The sequence below is a fragment of the Myotis lucifugus genome, unplaced genomic scaffold (assembly GCF_000147115.1).
Source record: "Myotis lucifugus unplaced genomic scaffold, Myoluc2.0 scaffold_168, whole genome shotgun sequence".
NCBI lineage: Eukaryota > Metazoa > Chordata > Mammalia > Chiroptera > Vespertilionidae > Myotis > Myotis lucifugus.
The window spans coordinates 399,038-416,727 of NW_005871216.1; the positions used below are offsets into that span (position 1 = coordinate 399,038).

The window sequence follows — 17,690 nt, forward strand, 5'->3', positions numbered from 1 at the left end:
CACTCACACGACTGAAGACAACTCCAATGCAAACAACCAAACCAAGAATTCCATTTCTATTAGTATGTAGAAGGAATTTGACTAGTTTAACCATCTCTCATATTTTTCTTTGTTGAAAGATTAGGGAAATATCCATCTCACAGGACTGTGTGAAGATTTCCCTGGGTAAGATTTAAGGTAATATAGCTTAATTAGCATGGTGTTTGACACATAGTAAGACCTCCATTAGTGCTTGCTTATTTCAGTCAAATACTAAGTCAACAATTCAATGGAGTAGCCTTTAGGATTATGATGATTTTGCAGCACCTATGTGATGGCATTTTGAATAGTTTGAAAATTGCAGAGTAATAGAATTAGAGGAGACTTAGAGAGCTCTAACTCAACTCATCCCTATTTTTTCTTTCTTCAGAAACAGGCCTTTAACTTTTTCAAAATCATGATAATTTTAATGGAAGAGCTTGGTTAACACTCGTTTCCAAGTCGTAGTCTAGTTCCTTTCTACCTGATCACAATTCCCCTCACAGTTGTATAAAGCAAGAAGGGACAATAATAACTCAGACCAGAAAAACCTGGCTCATATTTTACAGCAAGAAAACTGGGGCCCCAGGAAAAGCTTGGCTTGCTCATATGTAAAATAGTCAGGGACATACACAGCTTCTTCACGGAGCTCTGATGATCAAGTGAGATGATGTTCACCAATAAGCCAGACGTGGAAGGCAGCCTAAGGATTTGAAGTCAGAGGAAATCTGGAAGAGCATTATCCTCAACTGTCTCTGATTGATTGTCCAACCTACAAATAGTTTGGAACTTTGTGTCATAATTTCACATGCCCTCTTAACAGGTCTCTGTATATTTCTTCCTCTGTCAGGCCTTGGAATGAGCTATTCCATGTGACTGGCTGCTCTTCCCATCCTCACTCTTCAGGACAACTTTAGACATCCCTTGAGACCTAAGTCTAGTCACCTCTTCGAAGCCTTCCTCCTTGGCCCTTGGGATGAATTAGATGACCCTTCTCTGGGCACCACCCATGTCCAGTTGTAATGGATTACCTTCTCTCTACTATAGACTATGACCTTGCAGAGACTCTAAGTCCCTTCTCATCTTCAAATTCCTAATATCTAGATAATCCAGTGGCTAGGACACAGAATGAAGTTATATTCAATTGATAAATTAAAAAAACACACACAGAATAAATGAGGGGATAAGCTTGCTTATACAAGAGAATAGAAAACTGAACAGAAAATATCTTGGTGATAATATGACTTACTAAGTGGAGGGTATGGTAGTCCATATGGTGTTTTTAAATGCTCAGCATGTATGTGTGTGCCCCATGTGCACGCGCGCACACACACACACACACACACTCTCGCTCGCTCGCTCACTCACAGAGACTTGGCATGTGTTATTATAAAATCCAGAAAAGATGTCATATCCACTCTGTCATTTATCTAATGAGGTTCTGTAATTAGATTAATGGACCTGGTTCTAACTGCAAAGAAATACTAGGAAGATGCCCCAGAAAAACAAGCTGTAAGAAAAGGGGCACGCTATCCTTCTGGCCCTTCCAATGTCTGGTGGTATTTTCCATGTGAACTCTTCAAGTCCTCCCCATTAGTGAGAACCATCCTTGGTTCAAGGTGGCAGTCAGACTGTGGCATCCTTGCAACTTGGCTAGCCAAATCTGATCTTTCACTCCTTCCCTTAGTAGCTAGCAACTGGTGAAGCAATTGTGTCCCATACCACTTACCCTCAAAGTTTGCATGTCCAAAGAACTTCTTTCTGATATCCCCAAAACCATTCTTTCCTTGTTCTTCTGATGTCTGTAAAAGCCACCAACTCACATCTAGAAGCTCCAGCCCCCCAATACACAAGTTACTCCCCATCCCTCTGTCTCCCACACCCTGGCACCCAATTATTCATTAAATGATGATTCTCTCTCTACACATATCCCAGCTCTGTCTTCCTCTCTCAATCACCTCTGGAGCATTCCCTCTTGCCAAGGCTGCTGCTTCTATTCTCGTCCCTTAAGTTCATTTTCCATAGAGCAGTTAGAATACTTTTCTTTTCTTTTCTTTTTTTTAAAGACCAGATTCACTCCCCTGCTTAAAACCCTGCTCTGTCTTTCGTTATACTCGGGGTAAAATTCAAACTCCTTAACACTGCCTATAAAACTGTCCATGCTCGGCCATTGCCTCTGTGTCTGAACTCATCTCCCATCAGTCTCCCCTTCTGCACCATACTCTGGTCTTCTCTCTGTCCCTCACGGACCACTGGTTCCTCATGGACCACTGGAACAGTCCCATCCCAAGGTCTTTGCCCTTGTCATTCCATGTTCCTGCCCCACTCTTTGTCTGATTTCTTCTCATAATTCAGATCTCAACTCAGGTGTCACTTCCCTAGAGAGACATCCTCTGTCTGACTCGCTACTTAAATAAAGTAGCAGTCCCCAGCACTTGCCATGTTACCCTGTTTGGTTTTGTGGCCAGCGCTCATACCTGTTTGCCTGTTTACTTGTTTGTTGGCAGACCTCCCCGATGGAGTGTGGGCTGGGCAATGGGTGAGACCTGGCCTGACCTGTATGGCACCAGTGGCTGGCTCAGAGCGGACACACAGCGGACCCAGATAGTATTTGCGGGATGGATGGTTGAACAGAGCAATGCACACGTGACCAGACACTGGTTCTAGGAAGCACCTGCCACTGTTGCAGAAAATATAAAACTAAAAAGAAAGAGACACTTTGTGCATATTGCTGCAGGGACAAGGGAATGCTGATTTTGTCACTGACACCAGTGTTCTGGTCTCTGGCTTTTCCCCTGCTTGTTCCCTGGTGATAGGCACCCTATCTTTGAAGATCATGTAGCTAGGGCAAGAGGATGGTATATTCTGGTATATTCAATGAGATCTTACAAAGATGATATAAGCAGAGGTCTCTTTACCCACCTACTTGCTCTGTCTCTTCTATGATAGATCCTTTTGATTTAAAGTAAACAATATCTCTTTGGTTAGGGCTCAAGTGGTTGACATCATTATTTCTGGTTTTGGTAGATCCATAAAGCCCCAAAATGTACCTGTTACTCTTGATCCTTCTCTTTTCCACACCCTGACATCATATCATTCATTAAGAAATGGTGATTCTATCTCTAGAATGTATCCCAAACACCCATTCTGGTCTGAAGAGGAAGGACTAAATTAAACAGTAATATTAAAACCTCATCCTTTCTTGGCCAGGCAAGGGTCATACAGGACAGAAATAATAGCTAATGCTTAGGTGGAACTTCCTGTGTATGTGCCAGGCACTATTCTCAAGTGCTTTCAAGTATGGATTCATTTAATTATCACAACACATGTAGGTGCTATTACTGTAATCCTTGTCTTCAGAGGAGGAAACTTGGGCACCGAAGGGTTAATAAACCTGCCCCAGGTCACATAGGTAGTAAGTGGAAGAGCTAGGATTCTCACCAAAGTGGGTTAGCTTTGGAGTACATGCTTTGGACCATTATACTATGGGGAGAGAACAAAGGGTGTCAGATGACCTGCGTTTTAAGACTAGGGTGGAAAGTCCGTTTCTGGAAGGAGAACCCTGGTGGGCAGTTCAGGAGCCTGCCCTCAGTCCACCCCAATCTTCTCTGTGGGGCCATGGCCAGGTCACACTGCAAGTGTTGTCCTTCTAATGATTAGAGGGGAAAGGGGGACTAGAATTTCTGAGGCAACAAAAACAACAACATAGGAAGAGCCAAAGAGACAAGGCCATGAGACTAAAATATAGGAAAGGGGAAGACACAGAGTACTGAGCTGACAGCAGCAGCAGGAAAGACAAACTATGCAGCGATGAGGACAGAGGCTGACCTGCTGGAGAGAAACACACTGACACGCTGACAGGATGCTATGACAGGTCGGAGAATGGGAGGTGGACATGGGAGACAATGTTGTAAAAAGTGAGAGGGAATGTCATCTTCACATGGGCCACTCTTTATGCACAGGCAGAGAAGCAAGCGATTCATCCCTGATGACTAGACTATCTTCATCTCCCCTTAGCATCGTAACCTCAATCTTCTCATCCATAAAATGGAAAAAACAATACTTATCATATTAATGAAACTAGATACACTTAGTCAAGCCTCAGAACCCACCAGGGAGCTTTATACATCTCCCTTTATAGAAAAAGGCCCTCAAGCCTTACAAAAGAAGATTGAGGGAGTAGGCCCCGAGAAGCTGTGCCTTTAGAAGTGTCACAAATGACTGTTAGGAAACTCAGTGCTGAGGAATCACTGAACCAGATACAGCTTGCCCAGCTGCACCCCTGGCCCCAGTAAGTGCTCAACAATGCTCATTTCTTGCCTTCTCTCTAAGTCATTGCCAAAACAAGGGATTGTGCACTTTGGGTTGGGACTGTCACCAATATATATTTTCTTATTCTCCATGATCATTCATTTATCTCTCCTCCCCCCCTTTTTTTTTACAACTAGAGTTTGTTCATTATTCTTCTGCAACCACTAATAATGGCAGTTAGGGAGAAAGAAAGAGCCTCAACATGATGATTTATCCAGAAAAGCGGAATTACTGTACCAAGAGAGAATGTGTCACCATGGATGGATATTTATGGGGAACGTGCATATTAGAGCTCTGCTCATTAGCGATGCTGTAGTTAAGGTTCTGTGAATGTTAACAATCTGTATTAGAGGAATAATGACAGACTCACAGCAGCTGCAGTTAACGGATACCTCTGACTCATATTTTCTTACCATGCACAGATCTCCGAATCACCTGATTTATGCCCACTGAAGGAGCAAGCGTGCGTCGGTGCACCTGCATCTTGGGGATGGGACTGCTGTTGCTTCAGCACAGGTAGCACTACTGGCAATGAGTTTTAGGAACAAGAAAGATAGATGCTTCCTACTTTCTGTTTGAAATCTCACTGTGTTCTGGTCTAGAGATAGCTTGGCCCAGAAGGAAGAGCATTTGCTAGCTTTGGGTAGGGTGGCCTTACACCCTCGTCTACCTGAGACTGCTCCTCATGCCTAGTGACCTGCTCTAATTGTTACTTTCAAAAGTGACCCAGTCTGGATGATAAACTAGGTCACTCTAGTTTTAGGGCCAGAGGCAGCTGGATTAAATTCTTAGTGATGCCTCTTCTAACTGTGCTAAGTGATTTAACTGCTCTGATCTTCAGTATCCTTTATAGTAAAGAAGAGACCTATGTCTCGTGGCTGTTTGGGAGCAGTCTTGAAGTAGTGAATGAAGTGCCTATCACAGTCCCTTATTTTGGTGCTCAACATTTGGTAGCCACAGTTGTGTGTTTTTCCTGAACCATAGCATGGCACTCCCCTACAGATTCAGCCCACCCAGGATATTGAGTTAACCTTGATCTTGTTGACATTATTTCTTGGGCATGGAGAACTGAAGGCACTCCAGCCCTTTACTCTGCACATTAACCTTCTTCCTTTCAGTGGAATAAAAGCATCCTACTGGCTGGGCCATGTCTTACTCATGAAGCACTTGATACAGTCTTTTGTCCATATTATAGCTCATAAAAATAACTATGGCTAACATTTACAGAGTACTTACTATGTGTCAGGTGTTGTTCTAAATATTTTACATGTAATACGTTATCCATGTCCTCAGAAGAACTCTACAAGGTAGGTAACATAGTCCTTATCCTCATTCTACAAGTGAACACACCCAGGCACAGATAAGTTTAAATAACTCCTCCAGGTTACACTGCTGGTATTTGAGGGAGAAAATGTTCAAGCCCAAGTAGTTTGGCTACAAGGTTCACACTTTTAACTTCAATACCACATTGCCTACAAAGTACTGAGTTCTTATTCTGTGCCAAACACAACAGAAGTCATATCTGCTATTTAATCCTCACAAGACCCAGGGAAGTAACTCTGTGTTGTTTACTAGTCATGAAGAAGAATCTGAAAAATAAAGCACTTTACCCAGGGTCACATAGCTGAGAAGTGTGAAGCTCCAACTCACTCAAACCACAGGCTCATCCTGTTGTTTTAGTGGCTCCCAAAGAGTGGGCTTGCCACCTGGGTTCATGGATCCAGAATCACAGAGCCTCTGATGGGGGCAATAATGCAAAGGACCTCCTCCTCATCTGACTTCCTCACTTCTCCCCCCAATGGAAGGAACTGGTGGTTCCTTTAAGAGTGGATTTCACACTACCCTCCCTGGATCTCTTCCCTTCCAGAAACTTCTGTCCTTCAGAGTGGGTAGGGGGAGGGCTTTCAGGTGTGTAGGCTTGAACCCAGCTTCACCCACACCTCTTCTTTCTTTCCTCTGTTTATATAAAAGGTTACTGGGCAGGTTTCATTTGAATAAAGGTTCCTGGGTCTTATACAAAGTTTGAAGACCATCCCTCTAGGAGAGCACTGGTAGGTATTTTAGCAGAGGCATGGAGGGATTATTGTTTATTCTGACATGATTTTTGCCAACACACAACTGAGCAAACAGTAGAACAGGCAGCAGCTTATGCAAACACTGATCCCCATCCCCATTTGCATTTGTGGAAAACAAGTCGCAGCAATGATTTGACAGTGAGCTATCTACAACTCTGTTTGATTCCATTCATGACAGCTCAGTTTTTCCACCTTGGGAGAAAGAGCCAGATATCATTTAAAGGGGTAACATGACACCGCCCAAAGGAGATTCATGGACTGAGAACAGAGAAAAAGATGAAAGGGATCACAACCGCCTTTGGCAAGAACCTGAAGACAGCAGGTGGAAAAGCTGACGCACAAGCACTCTCAGAAGTTGGAGATGTAGAACAGCAGGTACGTTAAATGACAGAGTGATAGGAGAGGAGATGGGGCGGTCAGTCCACATCGCCTCATACCTGACCTCCCAAAGCTTGCCACCTTGGAGGTAGCTGGAACCTCGTGTTCGTCTCACCTCCCACATTAGCCATCCACTCAAATTTACTTCTCTCTCTCTCTCTCTCTCTCTCTCTCTCTCTCTCACTCTTTCTCTCTCCCCTCTCTCTTCTCTCTCTCTGCAGGACCCCACCCTCAGTCCAGACCCTGTCTAGCCCTGTCCTCACCTATCTACCCCTGGTCCTCATCTGTCTACTCCTTGACCGATGTGCCCTCAGACCCATTCTTGCCCTCTCCCTGCTCTGTGCTGCATGACAGGGACAGATCCCTGTGAACTACATTACCCAGGCTCCCTTGCCAACACATTTCCATTTCCATTTGGCCAACAGGAGGCAGTGGTGGGAAACTGGATAGTGGGAAGAAGGGAGAAGTGAATTTCTTCCCATTTTCTTTCACAGTATTCAGCATTGGTTGAGTCTCCTCCATGGTTTTAGTTTCCTCCAGACAGTCCATCTCTCCAGGGTCCTGACCTGCTGGACAGCTCCCTCTGCACCCAAGTACCTGCTGGTAATGGGATCCTGGCAGCCCCAGCTCCTGGGCTATGCTAAAGCCACCTCCTTCCTTTGTCCTTCCTACCCTAGGGGTGGTAGCACCTTGCAAATATTACTAATCTGGGTTGCCCCAGTGTCCCGTTTGGCTTTTCAGCTCTTCTAATACCTTTGTCACTAGTTCTCCGCATTAAATTCCCTGTATTACACTGGTGTGGGCTCTGTTTTCCTGACTCCATCTTGATGGATACACACAGATAATTCAATTAGCTTCTTCATGGTCTCCCCACCTGTCCAGCCACCTGCCACAGGCCACCAGAGTGATGCTGGGAAATGTAACTTTATTTTTTTTTTTTATTTTTATTTTTTTAATATATTTTATTGATTTTTTACAGAGAGGAAGGGAGAGAGATAGAGAGTTAGAAACGTCGATGAGAGAGAAACATCGACCAGCTGCCTCCTGCACATCCCCCACTGGGGATGTGCCCGCAACCCAGGTACATGCCCCCGACCGGAACCGAACCTGGGACCCTTCAGTCCGCAGGCCGACGCTCTATCCACTGAGCCAAACCAGTTTCGGCAGGGAAATGTAACTTTAATAGTATCACTCTACCACCTGAAAGCATCAGTGGCTTCCTCACAAATTCTAGCTTCTAAGCCCCACCTTTCAGGCCCTTGGCTCACTGGGGCTGGCTTCCCCTGGTGTCCTTGTCTTCTGCTCCCACGAAGACATCCTGTGGCCATGCCACCCCAGACTACTCATCAGCCCCTAAAATATGGTAGGTTTTTCCACATTTCAGTGTCTTTGAACATTTCCGTTCCCTCTTCCTGAATGCTGTTCCGCCCTTACTCCCTTTCTCCACTGCCAAACTTCCATCATCTTTTAAGACTCTACCTCAACTCCATCCCCTGGGGGAAGACCTCACCAAATCCCTTACCTGTGGTCGGCAAACTGTGGCTCACGAGCCACATGTGGCTCTTTGGCCCCTTGAGTGTGGCTCTTCCACAAAACACAACAAAATACCACGTGCGGGCACGCACATACAGTGCGATTGAACCTTTGTGGCCCATGCGCAGAAGTCGGTATTTTGAGCAGCAGTTTGCCGACCACTGCCTTAGGCAAAGTTTACTGGCCTCCACTCTGCTCCCGGAGCATCTCAGTCACAGTCCTGATATACTGATTGTCATTATTTTTATACATCTGCCTTCTGTTTGAGACCATTGAGATGCCGGTCTTCTTCTTTGTATCTCTAGTGAGTAGAACTCTGTCTGGCAGGTAGGAGGTTCTCAGCAAATATTTGCCAAATGGGTGGATGAATGAATAAATAAATGAGTAGAAGTTGTAAGGAGATTCCATAAAAGAAGGACCTTGTAACAATTGGAGCTCCTAGATTACAAAAATAATGAAGGCCTCTCACTGAAGGTATGTGAGCCAAAGCCAAAGAGTCAGGAATGTTCACCTGCACTTCCCACAGTCCTTCTCCAGGGACTCTTGCATTGCTGGGGAGGCTAAACCAGACAGCATCTTGTAACATTACTACTAGCTCTGGGATTTCTAGGAATTCAGCATTCTATCCCAGGACAATTTATAAGCACAGCTAAAAGAAAGCCCACTCAAGCAAAACATCACAGTCCTGTTTCATTTGTGGGAATACGGAGATCAGATTCCTTTTCCTCACTTTGGCCGACCTCCTCTTGTGTGACATCTATGTTAACTGCATTGCGATAATTATAATTTCTCTACAATGTGGTGCTTAATGAGGAAGTGAAACTGACAAATGTTCAGACTAGGTTTAATCCAATTATGCAACATCTTGATCCAGATTTCAAACTAAAGAAAAAAACCAACTGCTGAATTGTGAATGAAAATTTATTTGCCGTGAAAGATGGCGGGGGGTGGGGGGGAGGGCGGAGAGGTAGGGAACAGTTGTCCAGAGACATTCTTCACGTTAATGGATTGACTCTTCTTACATTGGCAGCAGGGAAATTAATTAAATCTAAGGCAAGGAAAAATTGACCAAATACTGATTGTTGGGTGAATGGGGTCTCATAAAGCAACACACAGGTGCTGGGAGGGTAGGAGACAGAAGTGGCACCATGAGAGGCTTTCTGATCTTCAGGGATGGGTGGCTTGCATCAAGATTGGTTCTTTGTGAATCACAAATACCTATTCACTATCAGGAGGATGAAAGCAGAGTGCCAATGTAGAGAGAGGGTCCAGGAATGAGTTAAACATGGGCCAGACTCACAGAACTTCTAAAGGACAAGAGAGATGTTCACAGCCAGCGACCAAGTGCTGGACCTCCTGAGGCCCAAGTGCTATTTATAGAGACTCAAAAACAGTGAGTACTGGGTGAGGGGAACGGCAGCCTAAGTATTTATTCTGATTAGGGTGATGTGAGGAGAGAAAGGGCTCTGTATTTTTTTTTTCACCTTGAAGGCAGTAGGTTTTAGTGGAAATTGTGTGGGTGCATGAGTCAAATTCTGGCTCTGCCACTGACTCCTTTTGTGATTGTGGTTGAGTTATGTGACCTCTAGACGCCTCCCTTTCCTTAGCTAAATGACATCTACCTCCCAGATTTGGGGTTACTGAAAGATAAGCCAAGATCAGAACCTAGTCAGTCCATGGCATACAGCAGATGCTCAATTAAGTGCACCAGCATTTTCCACAGCTAAGGGAACCTTGGACTCTTAGTACATATGGCCAGTGCCTGACACTATAAAACAGAGAAAGGAACAGAATGGAGGCCTGAGCTTCAAATCCCATTGGGATTTCTATCAGTTTCTCCCAGGACACAGCAGAAAGATGTGGAGCCCTGATTCCAACCTCTTCAGAGGTAACTAAGGAGAAACAGATTTCCTAGGCCTGACACTATGCCCAATGCTGGCTCAGTGAGATGACTTGGTTATTATACCTGGTAAACTTCCTTCCACCCAGAGCACCAACTTCCCAGGTCAGTGCTGTGCACTTCCGAGGGGGTGACTTTTAATCTAAGGTCATAATGATAAAGGCAGACATGGGGCCTCTAGCATATGTGGGTTGGCAGCTGGGATACTGGGAACAAGAGGATGGTGAGGTAAATAAATACTGGACATACTGAATATGGGGGCACATGGAATGAGAGAGGAGATAAGTCATTCTGAGGTCCATGACTGCAGTCACCTTCACAAATAGAATCCCTTATGGAGCCATTTACCTGCAGCTTGAATACTCCTAGGGACAGAGACCTCACTCCTCTGAGAGGCTGCATTTTCCCCTGAAAATCAGCTCAGAGAGTCTGAAATTTCTTTCTTATATTGAGCCTGGATTTGGTCTCTCTTGTCATAAAACTTGGGCCTTTATCTTAATCATAGGACCTCCCATAAAATAAGTGGAGGCAACTAATCCATAGAGTTCCTCAGTCCTCACTTCCCCAGGGTCTATGAAAGCAGCCTCATGGTCACAGAAGATGCTGCCACACTGCCCCATGAGTCTCACCAGAGCCCTGAGATGCTGGCAGAAGATGGTCATCATTTTCATTCAGGAAAATGAGACCGAGAAAGTCAAAGTGATTGACAAAGATCACACCCAACACGAGGAAAGAATCTCGTTTCCATTTCTGAATCCGTGTTTCATCAAAAGGAAATTAATGTCGAGTCCAATTTATCAATTTGACAACCTATGTCCTTCCCATTTACCATTATGCCTAACTTTTAAGAATCTCCCATTGAAGGCCCCCAAACATTATTACTGATCATTAGAAAGTCGTTTATGCCTCATACAACTACATAAAATACTTTTAAAATGGGAAACTACAAGGTGAAGGATAAAAGATATTTTTCAGCCGTAAGAATACAGGGAGGGGTAAGAGGAGAGGGAAGAAGAAAATCACCGAGTATTGCTCATGCAAAAACTGACATGAACCATCCTAAGGTTTAGGTCTGTGTCATTGAAACAGTTGACCTTCATAGTAAATTTCAACCTGGTTCAATGTTGTGGGGCATAAAAGGGTCTGAAATAGGCACTTCAGAGCCTGTGACTGTCCTGCTCCACTTGAGGATCCACTGTGGAGCTAGAATCATGTTAACGGAGCAAAAAGCACTAAATAATGAATACAGTAATGGGGTGCTGAGCACACACCTTCCTCCCCACTCAGGAATGTCCCAAAGAGGCAGGATATCTGTCTAAAGAACAGGACCAGCAGTATCAGCGGGCAGAAAAGAAGACCACCAGTATGTCCCCGTTTCTTCCAGAAGGAAACTGAAGCTACATTAATCTACTCCAAGTGCTGCTAAGTACAGGCAGCGTGGACTCAGGAGCCAGAGGGACCTCGATGATCTACCTAGAACATGCTCCGTTTCTCCGTTGCCTGTTCCAATCCTGCCCATCTTTCAAAGCTTTGCCCAAAGTATACCCTCTTGCCTGAAACCTCCCTGTGTCTCTAGCCATCTAACATTTCCTGTCAGCAAGCATTATGCATTGGATTTCAGGGATCCTGACACAAAAAATATACCCATGTATTCACAATACAGGAGAGATCAGCCTCTGTGCAAAGCTTCTGCTGCCCTGACCAGGAAGAGCTGAAATGTGTACTGCCAGTAGTGAGTGGGTTTCATCCTTATCTTGGCTCAGAGCTCCTAGGAAAGGGTGGAGGGGAGCATAGCATGATCCTAAGAACAGACCGGTTAGGAGAAGGGGGCAGTACAGAGGTGTCCCAGGGAGGTGCCTCATCAGGGCGGCAGGTCTGCAGGAGGGAGCCTAGAGGGCAGGAAGAGCCCACACAGGGGAAGATGAGGGAGATTTAAAGCACATCTGAGATTTAAAGTGAGACCAACTTTCCAATACAGATACCATTTTCTCCTCAAAATCGCCTTGCAAAGTTAGATTCAAAAAACCCTTTGGTAGATGAGAACACTGCAATTCAGGGGGACAAGGACACATGTCAGAAGTCCCACAGTGGTAAGAGCAGGAGCTGATGTTCTAGCTGCATCTGTCTGCCTCTCCATCGGAGCCGTGACTTTTACCTGCTGCCTCTTCTAGACTTTTAGCAATGCTGCAATCATTCATGGAAAATCCACCATCACCATCAGATGCTTCTAGGACCCTGTGGGAACAGCAGGCTGGAGCCACGGCAGGCCATTCAGGCAGCCCAGATATTTCCCAACAAAACTGTATTACGTTGAATAGCTATTTTAGAGTCAGACAAACAGAGAATTCCCATTAAAAGAAAGTGCTGGGGCTTTTCATAAATCCGTACTACAGGGTAGAGTCATTCACAGATTTATTAAATATCCCTTGAGCGGCTGTGAGGTGCCTGGCTTTCATGTACCAGACCCTGGGCCTGCTCCGGTAACACGAGGACCTCAGGAAGCTCCTGGCAGCAATGGGGAAGGAGGAGGATTCCCACTGTGTGGTAAGGGCTATGAAGAAAGGAATGATGGGCTATAAGGGCACAAGGTAGGGGTGCTCTGCTGACACTGTTCAGAGCAGATATCCAGAAGGTCTTCCTGAGGGCACAGAGCTTGAAGCTAAGCTGGCCTGTTATGGGATGGCTGCAGGGGGTAGGGGGTAGGGGCATTGGGGTGGGGGATGGGGGCTGGCTCCTTCAGGAAACTGTAGAGTTCGGTGGAGCTGGACCAAGAGGAGGCGGTTAGAGGCATAGACTGAGGCTGGGACCCAAGTGCTGTGTAGGCTAAGGAACTTGGATTATTTTTTTTTATTTTTTAGCTATTAAGCATGGAGATGGTAAGGCCAGGTTGGTTAGTAAATTCACTAAAATGAAGGTGGCAAATGAGGCATGTTTCCTCTAGTATTTACCCCCTTTAGGGGCCAGTGAGGCAATGTAGGCACAAATGGAATCGGGGGAGCTGTGTCCGGGGGGCTGGACCAGCTGAAACTGGAAAGACCTGTGTCTCAGTGACAAGGAGGCCCGATTAAATGCAAGGGCCTCAGGGAGAAAAATTACTTTCTCTGAGTGGCACCCATTGCATAATCTCTACTATGTTTCCAGACGTGGGTTTTTGGAAAGGGGCCCATATTTAGGTGTGTTTTTTTTCCATTAAAACTAACCTGAATTGGGTTTTGGAAGCAGTACTTAGGTGGAGTATGGTGGTTTCAGAAAGATCCTAGCCCAGTGGGGGTAGAGAAATGGAAACTCAGCAAAAAGAAATTTCATAAGTGCAAAGGGGAGGGGGAGCAGGAGGGAGTAAGAATTAGACCAGAAAGACTTCCCAACTCAGAGAATCCAAAAGCTCAGATGTGGAAGGACATCAAGAGCTCACTCGGCTTCTGCCAGTCCCATGTTTGAATCTCCCACAGTCCTGCTGACAGGCAGTCTCCCAGGCTGGGGAGCACACCCTCTCAGCTGCCGGCTCCTCCCCCCTTGCACAGCCCTGCCCCTCAGCAGCTCACCCTCACTGGAGCAGGAACTGGCTTCCTTGCCCCCACTGGTCCTGGTTCCCTGAGCTGGCTGGCACAGAGCACCACAGTCCCCCTCTGTACGTGGCGCACTGACTCCCATCTCCACATTCTCTTTTCCATGGTTTCTTTTTTTCCAGGTAAAACATTTCCAAGTCCTTCAGCTGCTCCTCATGGGATGGGGTTTCAAACCCCCTTATCAATCTGATCTTGAAACACACAGGTGTGTCTTTATGTCTCCCACAGTGTGGGGTCCAGACCTAAAACAATGTTCCAGAGAGAGTCATTTCTCCCAACAGCTCGCTAGGGCCAGAGCTGGGATTCTTGAGGGTCTGCAGGACTTCAAGACCATACTCTTTCCACTCATTGCTGAGTTGAGTGACATCAATAGTGATTAAACATCCTAGATTTTTTTGTTGTTGTTGCTAGTTTGTTTGTCTTACATACACTGTGGCAAAATATCATGTCCCCCTGCTCAAGAGCCTTCACTGGCCCCGCAGTACACCCTTAATTATACAAAGTGTCCCCCCAAAAATGTATACACACTTTAACAGTCGAGAGCTTGATTTTGAAAATAAAATGTATTTTAATAACTACTGCCTTTATCATCATTCGAAGTGTGTGTATACATTTTTGGGGACACCCTATACGGAGGGGTCAAAGTGCCAAGTGGAGGTCCTAAATGTAGGTCTGGGCCTAGAGTGCTCTGGGGCTGTACCTCAGAGAATGAAATTTCCTTTCTCTCTCACATTTCCAGGAATCCCACCAGCACATGGGGTCCAGATGCAGTGGACTTCTGGGTCCTCCGTAAACCACTACACATGGCCTTTCCCAGTTTTCTGGCCACTGGCTGGACCCTTACACACTGTAAAGGTTTTGACTAGCCCTTCTTCTATTGTCTCTCTGAAACTTCTCAACCACTTCCAAGTTGGATGGCCAAAAATCTTCCCAGAACAAAGACACTGTCCCCTAAAATCTTTGGCTGAAGAACACCTGAAACCTCCAATCCCTTGGACGTGGTGGTTTGCACAATCCAACTCACTGCCACTCATGAAGCCAGACCTTCATCTAGATCGGCAGCCCCACCAGTCTGTCCCGTATGCTTCCTTCCCTCTGACCCACTGAGGAGTCCCAGCATGCAGTCCCCAGTGAAGCCACATGGGTCATGACTCGTATCCAGAAGAGGAGTCCTTTTCCTCAGGCTGCAGACATATGAGCACAGGTCACGGGAACCTGGCAGTAGAAAGGAGATGTACTTACACTTACAGGTTGACTTTTTGGCACATCATAAACACCTTCCTTCTTTTGGCTGGTGGGAACCTACGGAAAGATAAAAATTCAACACAGTCAAGACACTCTGGTGTTCCATTTTAAAAGAACAAAGCAACCAGAAATCAACCCTAAGGGGACCCCAGGGGATATGTGTGTGTGAGAGAACAGCTTTGGGGTCCCAGGGGACAGCTCCAAGGGGCTGTGATAGCAGCAGGTAGGAGGGCTGTGTGTGGGAATCATTTCACACATGTCTGCAGGCTGCCTCTGCCTTTGGACTCCTCACAGAATCATAGAACCACAGAACAGGAAGCTGCAGAGACCTCAGCAATCTTGTGGTGAAACACATAATCCTCATTTCACCAAAGACAAAACTGAGGCCCAGGGACGTTCTCCGAGTTGCCCAAAGTGATTAAACACAGTTTGCAGCTGAGCTTATACTGTTCAACCCTAAGACTGAGATCCAGGCTATTTAAAATATAGCAAGTATTAAGGTCCTTATACAAAGTTCCACTTCTGTTGGGATCATGAGTAAGCCACTGGGTAATTACCAAAGGCTTTGTTCAAGGAAAGGACCCAGAAATTATATGAAAAGCATGAGACCAGAATCCAGAAAAAAATATATCAATTTTTAAAAACACATATCTGTGTCTTCTCTCTCTCTCTTCTCTTAGTCTCCTTGGGCCACGTGGTGATGGTAACACCCTAAGCCAGTCACTTAGCTCCTCTGAGCTGCATGCTTACAAAATGGTGCTATCTCTGCTTCTCACTCTGATTATTGTGAAGATCAAATGAGAAAATAGACAGTCAATAATCAAAATCTACTAGGCACCATAATATGGAAAAATGTTAGAATGATAGCTTCTTTTATCGTGAGTGCATTACACACACACACACACACACACACACACACACATTTTATAATACTTAACAACAGTGGGTACAGTGAATACTGCTCTCATTTGTCAATCAAGGGCTTTGTACTGAAATGTCCCAAATTGAGAGTAATCATTGGTTGTCATTCCCCAGCACCTAGCAGAGCAGAGTTTAGCCCACTGATGGGATCAGCCAATAGAGGTTGCAGAATTGTCTGATAACATGTCTTTCCTCAGACTGGGGGCTCCCTAAGAGCAGGCATACTGCCTAACACCCAGTAGGCCTTCAGTCATGTCTGCTGGGTAAATGTTCCGTAGAGAAATGTGGGAAATGGTGAAGAAAAAAATATATTTTAGGCTTGGCTAGGTAACCAAACCATCCTTCAAGAAGTAAGAATTTGAGCTTATTCCTTGAGTTCCTTTGTCATTTTCACTCTCATTTAACTTAAAATCCTTACAATAACACTAAGAAATTGGTATTGTATCCTCCACTTGAAGTAGTGGAAAGTGAGACTCAGAGATGTTCAGGAACTTTGCTCAAAGCTCCATAGCCAGGAAGTGATCAGATTCCAACTCAGCTCCTTCTGGCTACCAAACAAGACATTTATTCCGAACAGTGTGAACTATTGTTGACTATGTGCCAGCACTATTCTGAACATTTGTTTACAGGCATTCCAATATAATCCTCAGGACAAGTCAATCAGGGAGGGATGACAACCGGAAAGTGCGGCCCAGAGAGTCCTGCCAGAGGGTGGAGCCTAGGCAGATGGCCTTTTCACTACTATACTGTATAGACAGCTGCATCTGGCTCCTGGCCCCACCATTCTTACAGCTGTTCCAGGGGCTTCTTTTTCTCTGCCATCACATTCTGCACTCCCAGAAGCTCCTGCACATTCTTGCAGACAGTGGGACTATGCGTGAGCATGGCTGTACAAAAGAGGCACTTGAGAAAAATTCTTGCAAACTTTCGTTTGCAGGTAGCCAATGAAGAATGCAATTTTCTTTGCTCCTGATAACTGGGCGCCATCGAAAAGGAATCCTCGAAGAATGCCCACAGAGTCCTTGTTAATGAGGGCCAATAAATTCCGAGCCCGCACTTGATTTCCACGAGCTCACCCTTTCCTGAGCACAACAAACAGCATTCCTGCCCCCGTAATTCACTGCTCACTGTGGGCACTTAGCAAGCCAAACCGCTGCTGACTCTCAATTATGCCTGCAAATGGGGGAAAAGCAGCAGGGTGGATAAACACAAACTGTGCATAATTGAAAAAGCTTTTCTGCTTTCTCTCCCATGGGTGCGATATCAATCTGCCTGTTTGTCCTTTAAGAGTTATCTCAGCCCGGACATCTTCTTGGGAGCCTCGCCTGACTCCCCAGGCTGCGTTTGAACCTTTCTCTGTAGTCTTGTACCCTCTGGTGCATCCTTTCATTAAAAAACAAAAGTTGCCAGGTACCTATTTTGAATCATGCACTGTACTTTGACTGGAATGATGATGGAAAACGGAGACGGATATGGCCCCCGATTGCTCAGTCTCTTGGCTTGCTGGGGAGATGGGAGAAACCAGGCTGCTACAGGGAAGTGGGAAAGAGACTTTCTCTTACATAGGACTAGGGAGACCACACTACAGCTGCCGGGTCCTCTGTCTTCCTGCTGCTCTGCAAGCTTGCTGAGGGCAGGGCTGATATTTCTTATCCTTGTTCCCCCATCTGTAAACACTGGTTAGCAATAAACCTCTAAGCATCCAACATTTACCACATGTGTGCTGAGGGCAGGACACTGGCC

General features: G+C 45.5%; 1 protein-coding gene across 7 annotated transcripts in view; it reads right to left on the minus strand.

The window, feature by feature from the left end:
- DAB1 (DAB1, reelin adaptor protein) overlaps positions 1-17,690 on the minus strand; it is a 253,512-nt gene that overhangs the window by 40,328 nt on the left and 195,494 nt on the right. For all 7 annotated transcript variants that reach the window (XM_023759971.1, XM_023759973.1, XM_023759972.1 and 4 more), the window contains one exon: positions 15,024-15,083. In XM_023759971.1, coding sequence (XP_023615739.1) covers positions 15,024-15,083 — 60 coding nt within the window. The remainder of the gene's footprint in view (positions 1-15,023; positions 15,084-17,690) is intronic.